Raw genomic sequence first — 21,166 nt, 5'->3', positions numbered from 1 at the left:
ATGCAGCATTTAAATTCTTTTTATAACAAGGCAAAGCTGTTAACCTATGGTTCATGTTGCCCTTGCTGCTCATTTCTGGAACAGTGCAAAAATTCCAATATTGAACCCCAGGAGAAATAGTAAGTGAGGAATGTTTATTGTGGGTGCAGGCTTGGAAAAGTTTCTGCACCTTGCAGTGCTTATTAGAATATTCGGAGAGCTGGTTACTGTGCACAAAAACATGACATTCTCTAACAAATTCATGAGCAATTGCTTAGCATTTTGGTGAAATTGAGTGTACAGTGTGGGAATACACAGTAGTTGCAGCTGAACTGCATTTTCCGAGGCCCTAACTGCACCTATATTTGTATATGGGTGCAGTATATATATAAAGAGTTGCCACCTTTCCTCCCGACTAGCTAAGGACGGAGAGGCGGGGCCATGAAGTAGCGGGGATGATGTGCCATAGAGGGGTGGGGTTATGATGGGGCGATTGTTGTATCAATCTCATTTGGAAAAACACGCAGTCAGTTTTGACCTGGACAGCCCTTCAAAAAAGTGTCAAAACTGGATAGGTGGAACCCTAGATGCATATATTTGTTCATATCCTCCTTAATCATTTGCTTTTTATCTTTTTGTGTACTTAACAAAACCTGCTTCTGATATGTATTCCAACTAGTATGTATTAAAAGAGGTACAGCATGCAAAGCCTCTGCATTTGGCATTGCAAATATCCCATGTACAGTAGCTGGTAGCTGCAGGATGATTCTTCTTTCTTCCAGGGGTTCAGACAGACATTGCACCTTAACTATAAAAAGCAAATCCATAGGGCAGTTGTTCCATGTTGCTCCTACAGGGTTTATTTATTTAGAGAATAAATCCAATTTTCTTGGAAAAAATTCCTCTTAATCCAAATTAAGATTCTATTATAAATTTTAAAATTTAAAAAAATGCAGACATAGTCCATACAATTTGTTAAGTTTAATTGTTAAGTCTATGGTCACCTTTCGGCTATTTACTTCAGTACCATGGACAGGTCAGAAGAAGTCTCAACTGCCACTGGGCATTTAGCAACACTTTCCTATCATTCTAAAGGTTATCTACCACCCAAAAACAGTTTTTTGAATAATGAAAGAAAATGTACAGTAATTCTAAGCAACTTTCCATTTAACACTCATTGAATATTTTTTAAAGATTTTAAAGTTACTTGTAAATGTTACAGGAGCCAGTTCTATGCTAGGTCATTTAATCAGCTCATTTGCAAATTTGTTTCAGGAGTCAAAGCCAAGAGTGCAAAGACTGTAAACAGGGGCCATGACCCCAGCGGCTAAAAAAAATTGCTCTGTGAGGCTAAAATATTCATAATAAAGTCTCTAGGATTCTAATGTAAGATAGACACTAGCAACCAAACTACTGACTACTGAATTTACAGACTCAAGAGATGTTGAACAAAATACTAAACATATAGTATATCCTCCTATTTCATTTTTAAAGGGATTTATGCTAAAAACATTTCACATATTAAAGTTTCACTTCTATAAAAACTGGGCAGTGATCATTAAAGATTCCTATAAATAAATACTCAACAGCATAATGACCTTTTGCAGCGTTATACTTTTAATTAGACTTAATGAAAAGACATTAACACTTAGACCTGATTTTTTCCATTTCCAAGCATCTCTTACTCTCTTGTGCTTAATAACTTAAGTAATTGGTAGCAGACAATTAAGCAGCTTCTGCCATCAATTCATCCATCAGTTCTCATCCAGCGTCTATCAATGCAAATGTAATATAAACAGAAATGGTTTTCTGGTGCTTTAGAATAAAATCAAATTGAGTTACTTACCTTGGACTTCATTTTGTCTTTGATAAGTTTCCCTATGGGTCATTCGCCTCAGCACTGAAAGGGATCACTTACTAAACTGTTGTCAATGAATAGGTATACTACAGGGGTCCAGCATGCAGGGGCCAAAGATAAAATGAATTGTCTCTAACTAATAAAGGGCAACTTGCAAAGAAATTGTTACACAGAATCAAGGCACCTTACTGTAGCTTTCTCTTTTATATGATAACAGCCACTGTAAAACAGTTCAATAAGCCATCAGGCAGAAAATTCACATCCCCAAAGCACAGCGCAGTGGTGTAACTAGGGTACCAAGGCCCATGGGTAAAAACTGCATTCAGGCCCCATGCCAGTCTGCCCACCCTTAGGGACACACATGCTCTTACCTGCAGTTGTCTGCACAGTGTCCTCACTGGGGCCTAATGAAGGGGGTGTTGGAACTGTTGGAGTCACACCTAATTGTAGGTTATAGCACTTCTCACACTTACACATATGACAAATAGGTATGCTACTGTGGCCCAGCATGCAGGGCATAATATAAAATGATTGCAAAAAGTGAATGTTTACATTGTAAGGTCTTGCAAGTTGGGCTCCTATGATCCCATTTTACTCTCCGACTTTTGCTTGTGAAATTAATGTAAGACCTCTGTTCATTATAAACTACTGTAAAGCACTTAGTAACTTGCTGGTGCTGTATAAATAATAATGATTATTATGATGAAAGTTGTGCTTTAAACCATTTTATTATGTAATTATTTAATTACATAAAAACACAAGAACTCCTCTGCACTCACCCATATCAATATATTATACTGTACCAAGAAATGTCCTCCCCATTAAACAAAACAGGGATTGTGCGTCAGTATATTCAAGCTGGTGCATTTCTTTTTATCAATTATGTCAACACTGTGCAACATATAAACTGGGCTTATAAAGACAATATCATTTCCAAAACATTGTGTTTCTAAGTGACATTGTCTTTTTATGTAGGATCTCACCTTTTCATGATGAATGAGCTTTGGTGGATGTCTCTGCAAGTTAGTGAATTAAGATGTAGATTTACTGCTGGGGGAAAGGATGGGGCGGCATACATTGCCACCTTAAAACCTGGTTTATTTCTAAAATCCCTTACCGTAACCAACAGTTTTTCTTTTCGAAAACACCATCCACAAAGCTGCTGTATTTTATGCCAGAATTCTATTTAATACTCAGTTTGATAAACTTGCTGTGTTTTACACGCTATGTCTGATGATTGAATGGTGAAGTGTGTAGTGGTTAGCAGAATAGCAGCTAAACATACTATTGCCAATTGTTTTAATGATAAAAAAATCTTTGTAGTATGATGTTGCTTGAGCTAAGCAGGACAAACAGGGAAACTGAAGCTAATCCATGTTTGGTCCTTGTGAGGCACATACAGTATGTAGATTACTAGCACACAGATATCGTCTGCATAATGGGCTTCTGTTTAACTGTAAGTCACAATATTGAATAAAGGGAGGGGGTTGTCTACCTTGCAAGGGCCAAGCACGGATCTTGATCTGGTGACTGTACACACTCAGTCCATGTACTGTAAGTAGGTAGACTATGATTATTGCATAAAATGTTGTTTTGGCTCTACAATAAAGATGTCTGCCAGAGAACAAACCTCCTCTGTTTATTTAGTTCCCTGGGTTGTCATTTTGCTGCAATAGTATCATTTATATCTACAGCAGGCCAGAGGTTCACTTTGTTAGGGATTGCCTATGTAAAACAAATTGGCCTTGACAGGTTCAGATACCCAAAGGTAAAATAACAGACCACAATGATCCTTAAAGAGCGGGGAAAAGCAAGCAAGGTATATACCTCTTTGGTCCTAATATACAGCTAAAGGCCAACCACACAGGCAGAGGGATAAAAAGAGACTTTTCCCCTCATTGACTTGTGAAATCTAATTTCACTTGTAATGAAATGACATTTCTGCTCATCGTTAATTTTACAGCTATCAGTCGGAGCTCGCTTTTCCCTCTTCTATATGCTTCTCTCTACTTTCACAAAGAGACGCCAATTACTAATTGCTTTTTTTATTTTTGTCTTTTATCCTAAAAGCAACAACAGTTAAACAGAAATTAAACTTTTTATTGGGCACATTAGGTTTTAACTCTTACTCAGTACAAAGGGAAAGACAGAATTATGCAAATATGCATTATTAGTGGAACTGTGTCTGTCCGTTACGTGCTATTCTGTATACAGTGAGTGTGAGCAGACTCATTGGTTTTTGCCAACACCGGAGGGCTGTTGCCTGCGCTGTAAGGTTTTTTCAGTGCTCACATTTACCTGCTGCATAAACTACTATTGTTTACCAAGTTATTGGTGCATGTTGGTATTCTCTCTTCTACAGTATCCTTACATAATCCCCAGGTTTCAAAGTAAATTGTAAAATATCGGTGTACTGTGGTGCATGCACTTTTTTAAACAATTCAACCATATCTGCTGCATAAGTACTTATATGCCACATTTCTGTATATTTGTGTTAAATTGTATTCTTTTTTAGGTTAAATATGCAGCTTTATAAATAGGCCCAGTCTCTCTTATCTGCATTCTCTGCAATCTAAAAGCTAATGTCAGACAAGATTTTTTTTTCCACATTAGAGCATTTTTGGGCTAAACGTATTTTGTACAGTGATGTGCAAATTTTTACATGAATTGAACCAGTTTTTTTGTCATTCGTCTCATTCATGGGCTGGATTGTATTAAATAGATTTTGACATTCTAGAGCAGATTGGGGGCTATACAAATTCTTTGGAAAGCTACCAGGAAGCCCTGGCCTATGAAGTCTATACCAGCAGTCATCTCCAGGTTATTGTCATTTTCCAAGGAATGTATGAGACAGTTTAATATACAGAATATTAAATATTTTAGCAAATGTTAAAATCTATATGTTATGGGTTGGTTTGAATGGAATCTATAGTCCTAAAATAGACATGCTGATGTGATACCTATGCAACCAACCTTTGAAGTAGCAGGACTGGGTTCCAGGTCTTTATTGAGTTGTCTGTGCACAGAATCAGATGGACACACTTTGTAGTGAACCAAAAGTTTGATGTTAATGTAGCGCTGTTCAACAACCATAAAGAAATTATACAACATTCTAATGGTGCCCAATACCTGTGTGTCAGGCAGGTGTAGCACACCTGTAGGTGGGCATGAGAAGTGTGTGAGTAGTGTGACTTGCTGACAGTTTACCCCAGATACCCCTAGGCTGTGGACAACTCCCTGCAACTCCCAGCAGTGTGTAGAGACCACAACCCTCAGGTGGATCCTGGGTGTCTTCTGGTGCACAGATCAATCAGGCTGAAAGTAACAGCAGTCCAGTTAATTGCTTCAAACTGATAACTTCTTTATTGGACAATGGCAGATGACATGGCTCACAGCAGTCAGGCAGTATAACTCTTCAAATACACAGAACACAGTGGAAAACCTTCACACTTTCTGATATTCCCAGTAGATCCCTCTCAGGGGGTAGTGCAGCCTGTCTTGGTGATGTTCCGATGCAGTAGGGATCCCACAGGGGATCTTGCTTCTTGGCACTTTCCTGCTCATGAGCTCACCCACTCATGTCCCTGTTTGGCTGCTTGATCACCGCGAGGGTGCTAACCCCAACTACTCTCCTTATTAGAACCAGAAAGCTGCTCCCTAAAATAATCTGCCACTATATTTTACTCCTAGAGTGACTCTAACACAAACTCTTTCCACTAAATAAACTTTCTCTGATACTGTCCAAACCCACTCCTGTACTCAACATCCCACAAGATGAGATCCAGGAAGAGAGCTCATATTCTCATAATCGTTTGCAATTGGACAAGGTCGTCTTATGTGCTGATAGGCGTCTTGATGACTGTTATGTCCCACCAATGTGTCCATGAGACAAAAGTATATAGCGGGACATGCAGAGTATATTTTGACAATTTTTACAAAGAAATAGTATTGTCTACAACTGACATGGCTTATTACTTGAATTAATAAGCAGCAAAAGCTCTGGTAAACTACAAATATAAACAAGACACTGCCATAGCCAGATATCTTTCTGAGAGTGAAGGCAGACAGAGGAGTTTAATGTTCAAGAGAGAGGTCATAAATATGCAGCCCTTAAGGTCCCCGGTAATTTTTTCATTGGTTTCATTCACTGCCTGAGAGCTCCACAAAGACAATTCCTAATAAAAAGTATTTAAAGGGCGTACAGGGACCATTCCAGCATAAAATCGGACCCATTGTCTCAGGAGAATTTGGACTTTGGCTTCTTTATTTAATTAAGTCAGATTTAATGGCTGGCTCCCTATTGATCTAAAGGAAAAGGGTTGTGGTGTGTGTTGTGAAAGCTAAGAGCAACAACACTGAAAGACAAAAGGAGCCTGCATTATATGGAGAGGAACCCAGCATTCAGCTGTTATTTCTCAATGCTTGGGGGACCACTTGTCCTTAAAAAATCATATTAACTGTTTTTGGAATGATTAACACTTTTTGCTCCCAATCATAAAGGTTCTGAGACAAAAGGCCCTTGTGACTGTTCAGAGGGATCAAGAAATATAGTGATGCTTAAGGACTCATTCACTCTGGACACATTCAGCAAGACTCAAATAAAAAGAGTTTATAGAGATAAACCTTGGTAAAATGAAAATCTGTTTCAATGATTATCTTATTCCCTTTATTATTATATAGCAATGCTCTTTTTAGCACAGATGGCATACTTTACAAATGAAGCTAAACAATTCAAGCAAAAAAACAGGGCAATATTTTTGCCAGAATGTCAGTATTTGTGTTTAATATTCATCTGTTCAGTAAAACTGATATGTCTATTTTTGTGAAGTTACTCTTTACAAACTTATTACACATATGTAAAAGAAAAAAAAAAACAAAATGTTTTTGGGGGTTAGTAAGACTTCTGCACATCAAGCTTTGCTGTAACAAGTAGGTGTCTAAACATCACCTTGATTTTACTACATTGATGACCGTATCTGATTTGACATGGGGACAGGATATACTGGCTGAAAACAGATCTGGTTCATATTTATTGCAAGTGCCCGTCTGCAGTGTCGGACTAGGTTGGAGGAACAACTCCAAACTAGGCTTCTTTGGCCCACTGACTGAGGTATGCTTCTCCTCCCAGACCGTCCCCTCCCTTCTCCCCAGCCCAACCCGATCATAGTGCATGGGAAGTAGGCACCACCACCACCACGTACACATGTGGAGGGTACGGGGATTGGTGAGAGGTTGGACGTTGGGTGGAGGGCCCTTTCAGTTTCCCAGTGGGCCCACGATGATACAGTCAAACACTGAAAATAGTGTATCAGTGTTTGCAGATGACAAAATGATGCAGCCCAATTAATTCCTTCCAGGATGTGGCATCCTTGCAACAGGATATTGACAAACTGGCAATCTGGGCAATTAAGTGGCAGATGAGATTCAATGTTGAAAAATGTAAAGTCATACACCTGAGATGTAAAAATATGCTAGCCACCTATACCCTTAGTGGGTCTGCACTAGGCAAATCCATAATGGAAAAGGACATTGGAGTCATTGTAGATAATAAACTTGGCTGTAGCAAGCAATGCCAGTCAGCAGCTGCAAGGGCAAACATGGTCTTGAGCTGTATGAAAAGGGGCATTGATTTGCAGGAGGAGGGGTTTATTCTTCCACCGTTCAGAGCTCCAGTAAGGCCTCATCTTAAATATGCCATGTAGTTTTGGTCTCCAGTGCTCAAACAGGACATTATTGAAACAGAGAGGGTCCAGAGAAGGGCAATTAAACTGGTAAAAGGTATGGAAAATCTTAGCTATGAGGAAAGACTGGCCAAGTTGGGGTTGTTCACGCTGGAGAAGAGGCGCTATATGATATGATATGGGAGATATGAAAACTATGTATAAATATATACAGGGATCATATAATAATTTATTTACCAGTAGGTCCTTCTAGCTGACACAAGGTCACCTATTCCAATTAGAAGAAAGGAGGTTCTGTCAAAATATTCGGAAGGAAAGTGAGGGCTGTGAAGGTGTAGAATTCTCTCTCTGAACCAGTCGTACAGACTGATACATTAGATAGCTTTGAGAAAGTGTTGGATGGCTTTCTAGCAAGTGAGGGAATACAGGGTTAGTTGATTGAGGGTCTGGTCCGATTGCCATCTTGAGGGAGAGGCTTCAAACAGGGTGTTATGCCTTCCTCTGTATCAGCTAGCAGTTAGGCAGGCTTAAAAAGTTGAACTTGAGGGACATGTGTCTTTTTTCAAGCTAACTTACTATATTACTACTTTAATACGGAATGATTTCAAGGGAAGTGTCTAAATGGAGACACAGGGCCTTATTAAATATTTCTGGTACAAGGAAATCCTATACATTATACTTGCCATACCCCTGGGCACTCTGCCCGCTCAGTCTTTTTTTTTACACCGACAGTATCACATGCAGTTAGAGGGTATGTAAGAAAATGTCCTTGCATCCCGTATTATAGCATCACACTGGGTTCTGTGGTAACTTGTAATGGCAGACACAATAACACTGAAATTTATCCACCCTCTTGCTATGAGCCATTCTTTCTATAAGTCACTTCGACTATCCTCTTTATGTCTGCTTTCTCTCCTCTTTTCCTTTTCCCATTTTCACAGCTTATTTCGACCCCCCCCCCTCGTCCCAATCATTGGGGCAGATTTGCTAAACTGCGAAGTGGCTGTCACTAGCAAAAATTCGCCAAAATGACAATTCGCAGGGACATCACCAATTTACTAAAAGCTATAGAGGACAGTTCACTAGCGAAAGAGCTCAGCATTAATGAAGTTTCACGCCCTTTCGACAGGCAAATTTTTGCTCAGGCAAACGATCGTTACTCCGCAAATTCATAAAAATGCGAAGTTTCTACTATGTTACCCTTTTCGCCAGAGTCTGCTTCATCAGGTTATATCTGGTGAATTGATAGGATGAGGCTACATCCTCAACAATCTTATGTCCGTGACATCATATTGTGTATGCCGAAAAGTTATAAAAAAAAAGACAAAATGCTGGCTTTTTTTCATATTTTAAAGTGGGATTATGTTTAAAAGTAACTGTTACTGTTAAATATATATATACATTTTTTTAACCATTGGAGGGGCATGCCACATGTGTTTTATGATGGGCTCATGTCTAGGACATTTCTTTTTTTTTTTATTTTACTTGAAGCTATTTCACCAACATCACTAATAAAGACATATATATGACCTATATGACATTGATTTGAATTGTAAGAGCCCATAGCTCAAAACATGTGGTGTTCAATGTAGCAGCATAGTTTCTGCAGTGGTGAATCTGCTCCCACAAATATTTTTTAGCATTATGACCTATATGTACCCTATTTAAATTGACGTAAGCATAATTGTGTTGATGAAGTTTCCCTAGGAAGTAATGCTAGCAAAAGTTCACTTGGAAATGCCCTAGTTGATGAATTTTCGCTGGCGATACTTCACCAGCGTGACTTCGCATTTTTATAAATATGTGTATGCACTGCAAATTAACCTCTGACGAAGTTGCATGAAGTGTAGCAGAGCCTTCCGAGGCAAAAATTTGCCCTTTAGTAAAATTGCCTCATTGTCTGCTTTCCCCCAATTTGTGCTCTCTTCTCCTCTGGCCCTCATTTTATTTGAGAGAGTGCAACCGTTCATTTGCTACAAGACGGCAGTTCAGGCACCATATTCTTTTTGTAGGGCCAGGATGTGCAAGTGTAGTCTCTTTTACCAAACTGAAACACCCATGACATATTAAGGTACTGGCATTTATATGCATTAACAATATCTGTCCCTGGAACTTATTATTGTATCACATTCTGATTTACTGCAGCAGATACAACATAACAACTGTGTTTATTGGCAAATCTGTCAAAATTAATTGTAGTTGTTAATAAATAGCTACAAGCCTGGCAGTGGCCAGGAAGAAAATGATTTTTGTTTAACAATGCCGTGGGGAAGATGCCTGCCAACTAAAATCAACCATAAAGCAACGTCTGCCACCAACATGTTCTCTAGTCACCAACAAAAGCTTGAAATAATATTTGTATCTCTCTAGATAGGCTCCAATGTTTACCATGCTTTATTGTTTCTAGGGTACGTCATATACACCAGGAAGAGTTTGCCTTGACTTGGATATGGTTTACTCACAGCAACTTCCATAAAAGTGACATATTGTCTTTATTAACCATATAGCTCATTTGGCAGCTAATCAATAGTGATGGGCGAATCTGTGGCGTTTCGCTTCGCCAAATAATTTACGAATTTCCTGAAATGGAGAAAAATTTGTGAAACGGCGCCAGTGTTTCATTTATGACACCGGCGTCCTAGTGTAACCCTTGCTGTAATAGTGGGCACCTACTGAACATAGAATAATTAAATAAGAGGGATGCTTAGCCACCCTCTTAGAAACCAACTGCTATGTTTTTATAGATAATAATATGTTTCCCCGTGGAAAGGCTTTCATTGGCTACTCCCTTGGAGCTTACAATCTAATTTCTATATAGACAGTCACACAATGCATGCATAATAGGCTTAGTAACTTTCATCATATAAATTTAGCAACTATATAAAGAATGTGGACTACATTTTAAAGACTGTGGAAACTCGCACAGACTTGTAGAAAACATACAGCTCTCTGCACATGGTTTCCATTTCAGAATCAGGACCATAGTAATACAAGCTAGAAATGCCAACCACTGTACCACCACTGTGCCATCATGCTAGCTAACCTACTTCCTTCTGTACTTCCACTCCACAATGGAAATTTAAGAAATATCATCCTGATCAGTGTAGATGCTGAATTCTGTAAAATAATGATGTAGTATAGACTACTATCGGCCTACGACAATTAACCTTAGAACATATCCAGCAATTTTTCACTGGAAGCTTTCCTCAGCATCACACAGTTGCTTCTGGAATTAAACTAGGATCTCAGACGCCTTGGAGTTTCCCTCATTTTATTGGATTGTATTCCTCACACTGGGTATAAATCTAGGAACATTGAATTTATTTCCCCCATTCAATACTTAATATACTTAGCTGTGCTCAGACATGGATTGCCATTGAGTATAGACTATTTATGGTAGTATTGGGTGAATGCTTTTCCATACACATGTGTAACAATGTAAAATATATGCAGTAAACATGCAGGTTTGTATTAAAGTGTCACCCTGAGGGAAACATATTCCATAAAGTTATAAAATAGATCTTGTAACAATAATGTACCAGAGAGAGCTTGCACATGCATTAGTATATTTTATAGATAAGCCCCTTATGGGAATGCAACACATTTAAATGAATATATGAATAAATAAATAAATAAAAAATAAATAAAGCATTTAAGCACCAAAGGAAAACCACGTAGTGGTACCAATTTATTATTAACCCCCAGCAAATCTGCAATTTCAAATAAGGAAATGTTAACCCTTCTTCTTCCAGATATCAAAGAATGTTACTTTTACACAATCACTAGTGTTGACTTGTGCGTGTCAATGACATTAATCAGCTCAATACTGCTGGTGCTGTTCGTAAATGGAATATTTTATATTTTGGGGTTAAAAGACACACCTTTAGAATGACTTTAAAGGGGACCCATCACCCAAAAAAAATATTCAAAATCCTGTATTATCACATTAGTCAAGCAAAATGAATTTTATTTACACAATATAAATTATTTGAATCTAGTTTCCTTCAATCTGGGAATTCATAATTATAGCAAGCAGGCAGAAACCAATTTGTGGACAGTGTTATTAAGGCAAGTCTTTGATCATCTCATAATCTTGTTTGTGCACCAGAATGGGGGACCTGATGTCCATCCCCATGCCCTGGCTCCACAATTAAACGGCGAAGACAATAGGGTAATGTGCGGAGAGCAGTGAAGTGCTGAATAGAAAGTGAAAGTAATTGTCTGCCCCGCCTCTATGCCTAAGGCATAGAGGAGGGGCAGGTAATATTTGATTGACAGCTGAGATTTTTAAATGAGTTTACATAGTGTCGGACTGGGACACCAGGGGCCCATCCAAAAACCTTAGACTAGGGACCTACCAATTAATCTTAGACGAGGGGCCCACTCTTAGTACTATTATTCTTTGTCTCCTCATTCAACCTCAATTCTCCTAGTCTCTTTTCTTTACATACTATAATACTATAACCTGTTATTCCATCTATTTAGCCACTTTGTATAAAAATAGGAAATGGCCATGAAATAGGCCAAATGTCTAGCAGCATGAGGACCAACTGACACCTTGGCCCACCAGGACTTTTCCTGGTATCCCGATGGGCCAGTCCGACACTGAGCTTACAACAGCTATGAATGCTTTAATAAAAAATGGAAATTTGATTTCATGTTTAATTTGAAAAGGACTTTTATTATACAGATTTTTGTGTCTGGGTGACAGGTCCACTTTAAGGACATTCTTACTGCAAAATGTAAACAATGCTGTGAGCATCCCTTGTTTGTTATAGCATCCATTAGAAAACCATGCAACTATAGGACAAGTAGCCATAAGACTATGTGCGTGTTACCTGGCTCATGCCATCCACATGATTTCTAAATGGACTGAAAGCCCAAGTGATTTTATAATGGATCTACATACTCAGTTATATTTGCCTTGGGCAGGTCACTGTATTTGCCTGAACCCCAGGCTCTAACACTTGCAAGCTCTATAGACTAAGGACTTACTGTGCCTATTAAAGGAAATATATAGTAGTGTGATAAAGCAGTAATGCTACTGCAATAGCAATGAAGAAAACATTTATATGGGTCCAGGATAGCAGTTATGATCCATGAGCCTGTGGGATTCATTCTAACTCTCCGCTTGGAACATGCTTGGAATATGTTTCCTCTATCTCTGCTGCTTCTTATGTATTTGTAACATTCTAACTCCAGTCCTTCATCTGTTCTTGAACAGCACCGTGATGTATATAATTCAATAACAGCTGGATGGTTGCAGATTACATACCATTTATTTATTAAAGTGCTGAAATATACTGTAAGACAGTGGAAGTGAATTGGATGTAACTATATGAAAGAGCAACCAAGGGCATCATGAGAATATACCAAGTATATGAGAATATACTTTATTGAAATATACTGTTAGACAGTTCAAGTGAATTGGGTATAACTACAGTATATGAAAGAGCAACCAAGGAAATCATGAGAATATTCAGAGTATATGAGAATATACTGTTAGCTTAAGTAACAATTTTGTTAATTACACGTTGTAATTTTGCTTTGGTCAGGGCTCCTCCTGGGTTTGCAAATAGTATCTTAATGTGTGATGCTTTTATGCTTGATGGCTTGATAGCTGGATAGCTGGAACCATATATATAGGCTAGGCTGAGTTTGTGCTGTAATATTTAAAAAATAAACCTTCATCTATTTTACAAGTCTGGACTGGAGCAATCTCTTGGAGGGCATACAGACAAATAACAGATGTCCTCTGCACTCAACTCATTATCAATATATTTAAGAAATTGAGACATTTTGTGCTTTAAGCTACTTAAAAATGCCTTACCCTTTAAACAAAACAGGGATTGTTTGTCCATATATTGCAATATATTTAAGATGGCCAACAACGTCAAAGTCATCCCTGCTCTGGCCAGTTCTACACTCACGTTTATCTGATTCATTAAGAATTCAATTGCTTAATTATACATTTTACAAAGGGACTAAGTTTTACAAGCAACTTACTTGCTGCTTTCAAAGTAAAACTCCCAAACTTGGTTGCCCTTTTATGACTATAGCTGGAAAGGGTGGGAACTACAACATGAAGCTGGCCACTGCTCCTGTTTAAACTACTGTATAACAAACAGGGGAAATATTATGCTCACCAATAATTTTTATCAAACCACTAAGCAGGGGTGCAATGAGGCTGTGACCACAAAATTCATACAAAATTCATAAGACAAATACAAGAGGTCGTCTGCACTCCATTATCAATATATTTAAGACATTAAGACATTTTGTGCCTACTAGAAAATGCCTTACCCTTTAAAGAAAACAGGAATTATTTGTACATTTATTGCAATATATTTAAGCTGGCCAACTATGTCAAAGTCATCCCTAGTCTGACCAGTCCTACACTCGACTTTCATCTGATTCATTAAGAATTATATTGCTTCTTGGAGGGCATGCCCTGACTGACAATTGGTTCATCCACTCCATAAGTTTTAATCACAGGGCAGTGCACTCAAGCCTTAATATATGGGTTGTGCTTACATTACAGATATAGCAGACATCTACTAAAGCAAAGGAAAATGTATTTGGTCATTGACTAAGGTTGATCTCAATGTATCACTGCTGATTAGACTGTTGGGATTAACAAAGAAAGCACATTTGAGCACATAAGTATCATTAAATGAATGCTTGTTTGGTGATACATTTCCATAGTGGAGAGTGGGTGAATTTTATAAACCTGAACGTATTGTTCTTCTCCAGTTGGTATTACTTAAATTACTTACAGTTATCTTCAGTTGCTGGAATAGCTAAACTCTTCTGTAATCCTGTTTTTTTCCCTTTTAGGTCCTAACTGCTTTGCAGGCACCATCATCATCCCAGCAGGAGTAGAGGTTAAAGTGGATGACTGTAACATCTGCCATTGCCACAATGGAGACTGGTGGAAACCAGCACAATGTTCCAAGAGGGAGTGTCAAGGAAAGCCAACCCTATAGACTGTGCCTATATTGGACAGAGAGGAGAGAATGGACCATGTCTCTAGAGATCAGCCAGTAAATGAACACATAACTCAAGGGAAAGGTCAATTATAGTATAATTTTAACTGAAAACATGCAGGAACAAGTAGGATTAATTGTTAGGTGCCGATGCTGATCTGCAATGATTGAGACATTCAAATGACAAAGGAACTTATGGCAACTCATGATCACCTAACCGCCACCTCTGGGGACGGCTGACAAGGTTTAATCAGAGTGACACTGTGAGGAAGCTTTTGGATCCGTCATTGGTCCTTGCAAATTTACCTGACAATCTTTTGTCCTGTTATTTTATGTTGTTTTTTGTTTTTAATTATCCTGAAACTGAATATGATTTTCACAGAAGAGACCACACAAAAAGGGGGGGGGGACATTATGTTCTTTTTCAAAAGTAAATTCTGATTCATTCCTGCATACAGCCTCGGGATAACTAAACAGTTTACAGTTTGATTACTTTTGCTTACAGAAAGGCCTTGAATGTGATTTTAGAGCACTGCAGAACCATTTGCTCCGGGCGAATTATATTTGTTTAAAATGTGCGTCTTTTTCATGTAGAAACGCATTGTTTGTCATCAGTTTTTTTTATGTATTGTCTGTTTTCAATTAATATGGGCCAAATTTCAGTGGCAAATCTCCAGTGGTGACAACTAGTGATGGGCAAATTCATGTGAATTTTGACAATTTGTGGGCATCAAAATTAAACCTGGCGACAATTCCCTGGCGAAACGCACACATTCACCGTGAATTTGCCCATTACTGCTGACAACTGTTCCTTCTGCCTGTCTCTTTAAGCTAAATGGCCAGTAACATCAAAACATGGAAATGATTCATCTGCATTGATATTTATTTGTCTTCAGAACTTATACAATACTCACTTCAGAGCTAAGGCTTTGAACAAACCACTGTTAAAGGAAACGTAAACAGTTTAAATCAGTGTAATATTGCTCTGACTGCTGTTCTAAGCACAGTGCAAATGTAATCTAACATTTCTGTTGTCTTACCTAAGGAGAACATCTTCCAACGTTCGGCTAACCAACATGTGGAGCTGTTGTTTCAGTTTCATTATATCAGCAGTGTCAAAATTGCTAATATCTTGAAATATAGATAAATAATATATGAGCAATAATGTCTGAGCAAATCTACATTCATTTGTTTTGAATGTTTAGGTTTCCTTTGTTTACATTTCTACCATTGTTTATAGTTTAGCCATAGACAACAGAAATTTATATATTGATTCGGGCAGCCTCTGTCAGTGATAGTTTTCCTTTTAAATTAATTTTTCAAACTGCAGATAGTGGAGAGTGTGCTTTGCACTTTTTTGTGATGTTACTGGTCCTTTAAAGGGAAACTATAGCTAAAACAGACTTCCTATACTAAACAATATTTTGTAAAACTCAGCTATATTAAGACACAGCTACAATCTAATGTAAAAGAAGATAGGACCTAATGATGAAGGGGTATCTAATGGTTGCTGTGAATATTGGAATGTATTCTGTTTTTCTAAAGAATAAAACACATCTTCTTTCCTACTTCCTGCTCAACAGAATAGGAAGCATGTCCAGCCTTCCAGTTGTATGGCTATTATAAATAGACAAGGCCACTGATTGGAGAGTTCATATAGATACAATTTTGTTTACTCCATAATAACACATTTTGCTGAATATTAGTCTTTCCTAGAGGAGCAACACTTTATTTATGACATGGAAGGCAAAGTGCAAGTGCAAAAAATGGGCACAATCTACTATGTTTTTGTACATCGCGCATAGGGTTGACGTCTTATTTCCTGAATAATACCATCCTTTGAGGGGGACTGGATGGTGGCGTCACTTGTGGGTAGGGCAATGATATCATGTGTGGGGAAAATTGGCGGTGCAGAGGTTGACCTTAAGAGGGGTAATCACTGGGAGGAGGATGTCAGGGAAGGGAGTCATACTGTATGACAAATGTATTGGTAAGTACAATGCTGGTAAATTTGTAATATTGGCCCCAGCCTTAGCTGGTGATTTTCTGGCCAGGCTGGCCAAATAATAATGGGAACCTTAACTGCACCTGCCTTCTACCCCAGATGAATTGCTGCAGGTCTTTGCACTCCATTTCGGGAGAGCAGAGATCAACGTCTACTCCATAAATACAGTGTTGCCTGTGTTCGGCAAGGGCAAGGCACAAAGGCAGACACACAAGTCTGGGAATGGGAGATGGCAGAGGCTGAAATGATCCCTTGCTCTATACCTAATGGTGATTTTGTGCAAACTGCATCATTGGGGTTGCAGGCCAGTCCTGTCTTTGCCAATGCACAAATCCAACACAACCAAACCCCATAAGAAAACACTGTCTGCATTAGTAGAAAGGGGAATGTTCCTGCACTTCTGTCTGTAAATGGCCATTTTATATATACAGGTATGGGATCTGTTATCAAGAATGCTTGGGACCTGATGCTTTCTGGATAACGGATCTTTCCATAATTTGGATCTTCATATCTTAAGCCTACTAGAAAATCATGTAAACATTAAATAAACCCAATAGGCTGATTTTACATCCAATAAGATTAATTATATCTTAGTTTGGATCAAGTACAAGCTACTGTTCTATTATTACACAGAAAAAGAAAATAGTTTTTTAAAATTTGGATTATTTGGATAATATGGAGTCTATGGGAGATGACCCTGCTGTAATTCGGAGCTTTCAGGATTTCTGGATTCTGGGTCCCCTACCTGTATATAGTTTGCATTTTACCCTTTATACAGTCGATCATATAATCTAACCCCAGGGCAGTGGATTCTATGTTTCCTGTTTCCCTTTCTGTTAAATATAGGATTGATCTGGCTTACAGGAAAAGCAGCCAACACTTAAAGGGTTAAGGTTTTTTAAAGTAAAAATGGTAACTATATTTGTCTCCCTGTTTGACATAAATAAGGCAGGAAAGTGAAAGCCATAGTGCATATAAAAAGGAAATCAAATGGTATATTTTTGAGAAATATGTGCCATATTAGCTTTTCCATTCATATCAATCTACCCATTTCATGTTGTTACAGATACCGGTTATTTCTAACTATATGAACTATTTTAATATGTTATTATCTACACATCAGTGTATCTTCCCCTCTGACTGCTCCAGCAGCAATGGGTAACTTACCAATCTAATGTATCAGCTGTCTAGTGTCAACATCCTGAAATAAGAGTGTGCCTGAACAGTGACGAGGCGCTGTCTTCTGTGCACGACTGTGTAAATTTTATGGGCCTCGCTTAACAATATTTGATGCGACTAAAATAAATTATTAAAAAATATTTTGTTAAATATAAAAGTTGTGTTTACCAACATCCACAGTTCTGATGTGAGACTTTTCTGTTTTGTTGGACTGAAAGACAGGGCCTACTCTTTTAACTGTTCCTTTGGCATTTTCATTTTATCATATATACTGTAGATCTCGAATTTTAAAGGAGAACTAAACCATCCCCAATAAGAAAAGCCGCTATCTACTAGCCGCTAGTTAGTTACCCCAGAAAATGCCCCCAAGAGTTTGCTCACATATTGGTGCGTATTAAGCGCAGTGGAGCTCATGGGCACCACCTTCCGGATCTCCGGTCTTCTTCTGTAAGTGAGCGCCATATTGGTGCATGCGCAGTTGGAGCAGTCTTCTGGTTCATAGCAATTGGACATGCACCAAAATTGCCAGATATTGCCTAATGCTGGCCATAGATGTAAAGATTTTTAAAAGATCCGATCGTCATCGTGAGACCACGATTATCTCGAATTATCGTACGATCGTGCGGATTGTCCATCAACTAAAAAGACCATTTGCCAGGAAAACAAAGGGTAGCTGTCTGCTTGTCCCTGCAAACACAGATAGATTGCACTGGGACCGATAAAGATTTTTTAACCTGGCCGATCAATTTTCTGACAGATGTTGGCCGAAAAATTGTAAGATGTACGATCGTTCGAATCCCATTAACCACACAATAATTTCGAAGGATTGGTCGGACTTCGCTAAAATCGGTCGTTCGGCAAGAAAAAGTTTTGCGTCTATGGGGACCTTCAGGGAAGGAAGAGGACCCGAAGAAGACCAGAGATCTGGAAGATGACGCCCATGAGCTCCACTGTGCTTACTCTGCACTAATACGTTATCAAACGCTTAGGGACAATTTCAGGGGTAACAAACTAAGTGGGGAGGAAGCAGAGATGGGGTACTACCTAGGGTAGGAGGTAGGGGCTTTTCTTATTTGGGAGTTATTTTTCCTTTAAGTTTGTAGCCTGTCAGCTGTTGTTGAACTACAGCTCCTTGTATCTGCACAAATAGACTTTATCTACTGATTGGCCTCATGTCTTGGTACCAACCCATCCCAGAATGGTGCCTAATACACAGGAAGACTGTTGACTACAGACTGATGGTTGTCATGTCTATTGCTAGGCTTCTTAATTCTAACAATGTGCTCAAAGTGGCAGGAATAGTAAGCAAAAGATGCTGAATAAATTACAGCCTGACATTCTTTTTGTTTTGCAAGCGTCCCATTATATTGCCAAAGCAAAGAAGGCCAAAATGCCTTCATATATACTGAAAATACTGTACAAAACACCTGTTTTATGGTTTTTACACACATTATACACAGGAGACATGGTATGATATGGTATTAATTTGCTGTAAATGCTGCACATGCAACTTGTAACCTCCACCAGCAATATTTTGTGGGTTCTGGTGATCTTGTGCTCTGCAGTAAGAGTTTAGAAAATCATCTTAAGAAGTGGTTGTGATGTGACCTTATTCTGAATAAAATGAAGAAGTGAGACCAGTTAAAAGCAAGGAATAGCCACCAACCACTGATTACCTTCAACTGCCAATATTCTCAGTGTTGACATCAACTACTTGGATCTGCAGTGTAAAATATATATATATTGAAGACCAGGGTTTACACATTTTCTGAAAAAAACATACCTGTCATCAAATTAATACATTACTGTGATCTATTGTTTCTGCTGGTTGAATTGACACTGGCCAAGAACTGGCTGGATGGCAACCTTACTTTGGACAGAAAGAATGCCTCTACAAAATCTTAAACTCAGGGAAGCCTGTACATCAAGGCCCCAGTACAGCTCTCTACTCTGATAAAAAATAAAACATGTGTAACCCCAACCTGGCCCAGAATACAGTTTTGTAGCATAGAACATCGGCTACACTGGACTCCTTTTCTCAGCTGGGCCATTGATATATGGAGATGTGAGTGGTTTTGTGCAACTACACCTCTCAGCTGATGCAATATTAAGACCCAGAGGTTCAATGCTGGGCAGTAGTAATCAAATACAAAGCTTAACATTTACACCACTGTGGAGAGACTTCGCAGGTTGTAAGATACGTCTTTGGGATCAGCTAGTGATCTGACTATTAAGCCTGAACTGTTCTTACTGTGATCCCTTCACATTAGACTAGTTATGCCTCAGGGCATAGGTGTAGCACAAGACTGCTCTTTCTAGCTAATCTGCCTTTCCTAGAACATACTATAACAGAGCTATCCTACTGCTGTCTACCCTTGTTCACTAGGGTCCCCAACTTCTCTAAAGGGGGTTTACTGGGCCCTTGTTGAAACCAGACTACACAACAGACATCCAACTTGATCAGAAGATGGAGACAAAGAAGAAGAGCCAGAATGTAACAATCACTGCACAGAAGGTAGAAAATATAGGGTAGGTGATATCTTTTATTGGCTAACTTAGATTCCTGGTGTAGGCATTTTATCATGCCAGAAGCAAAGACACATGTAGTCCCGAAATCTCAAATTTATTATCTACTAAATTAGCCAATAAAAGGTATCACCTACCCTATCTCTTCTGATTTTGATCTCTGACTTACACAGGACAACACTCTGCTTGCATGCCTTGAAGCTAACAGGAAATGGTCAAAGACTCCATGGACCAATGGGAAATACTAAACTGCCAGGTACCAGGAATACTGTATTAAGTAGATGGTTTTCAATACATAGAGGAAATTAACCATAGTGATCCCTGCATGGCAGTTACTACACCAGCACCTGACACTGATTTAGTAAAGAGAGTGCTATATGCAAAGGTTATGCAAGGTTGCTAATGAATAAGGATGTATTGTAATCCACTCACAAGTGTGATGATCCCCAGTAATTGGTTGTTTTTTTTTCTGATAAAGCATTCTGCTGGAGCATCATTCAGCTGTCCCCTTAGACTACTCATGCATCTAAATCTGACTTGCGACAGTGACGGCACAGTCTTTTTTGCCCCTGGGAGCTGAAAAGTCTCTGTCTCAATGCAACATTCTTACACAGGCATCAATAACCTCTGAATATATCAGCAGCAGATTTGTGACCTTTGCTCAGATGTTTATAGAATAACTGTCTCTCTGTGGATCCACTTAGGCCTCTTTATCTCAACAGGTGCTAGGTTACTGAGTGCATTCAGAGTACAAAATTGCAAAAACAGAACCAGTAGTTAAGCAGGTTAGGATGATAGGGGAATTTGAACCAATGCCTATTTATTACAGCCACAAATCAAAATCAACCCAATTAAGAAACAACCTACATACGGTCGGCTGAATTCAGAGATGCTCTAAATTGCACCATTGAAGTTACCCAGAGCAACCAATCACAACTTTTATTTATGCTGT

At 38.7% G+C, this 21,166-nt stretch overlaps 1 protein-coding gene across 2 annotated transcripts in view; it reads left to right on the top strand.

Annotated features, from left to right (window-relative positions):
* vwc2l.S (von Willebrand factor C domain containing protein 2 like S homeolog) overlaps window positions 1–16,072 on the top strand; it is a 76,407-nt gene extending 60,335 nt beyond the window's left edge. The window contains exon 4 of one of the 2 annotated variants that reach the window (XM_018237764.2): window positions 14,356–16,072. In XM_018237764.2, the coding sequence (XP_018093253.1) occupies window positions 14,356–14,504 (149 nt within the window). In that variant the 3' untranslated portion in view covers window positions 14,505–16,072. The remainder of the gene's footprint in view (window positions 1–14,355) is intronic. The other variant, XM_041578153.1, reaches the window with a different exon arrangement.
* Window positions 16,073–21,166: the final 5,094 nt, after the last annotated feature.

This window comes from Xenopus laevis, chromosome 9_10S, assembly GCF_017654675.1.
Source record: "Xenopus laevis strain J_2021 chromosome 9_10S, Xenopus_laevis_v10.1, whole genome shotgun sequence".
Taxonomy (NCBI): Eukaryota; Metazoa; Chordata; class Amphibia; order Anura; family Pipidae; genus Xenopus; species Xenopus laevis.
This window is presented reverse-complemented; position numbering and strand designations above follow the sequence as displayed.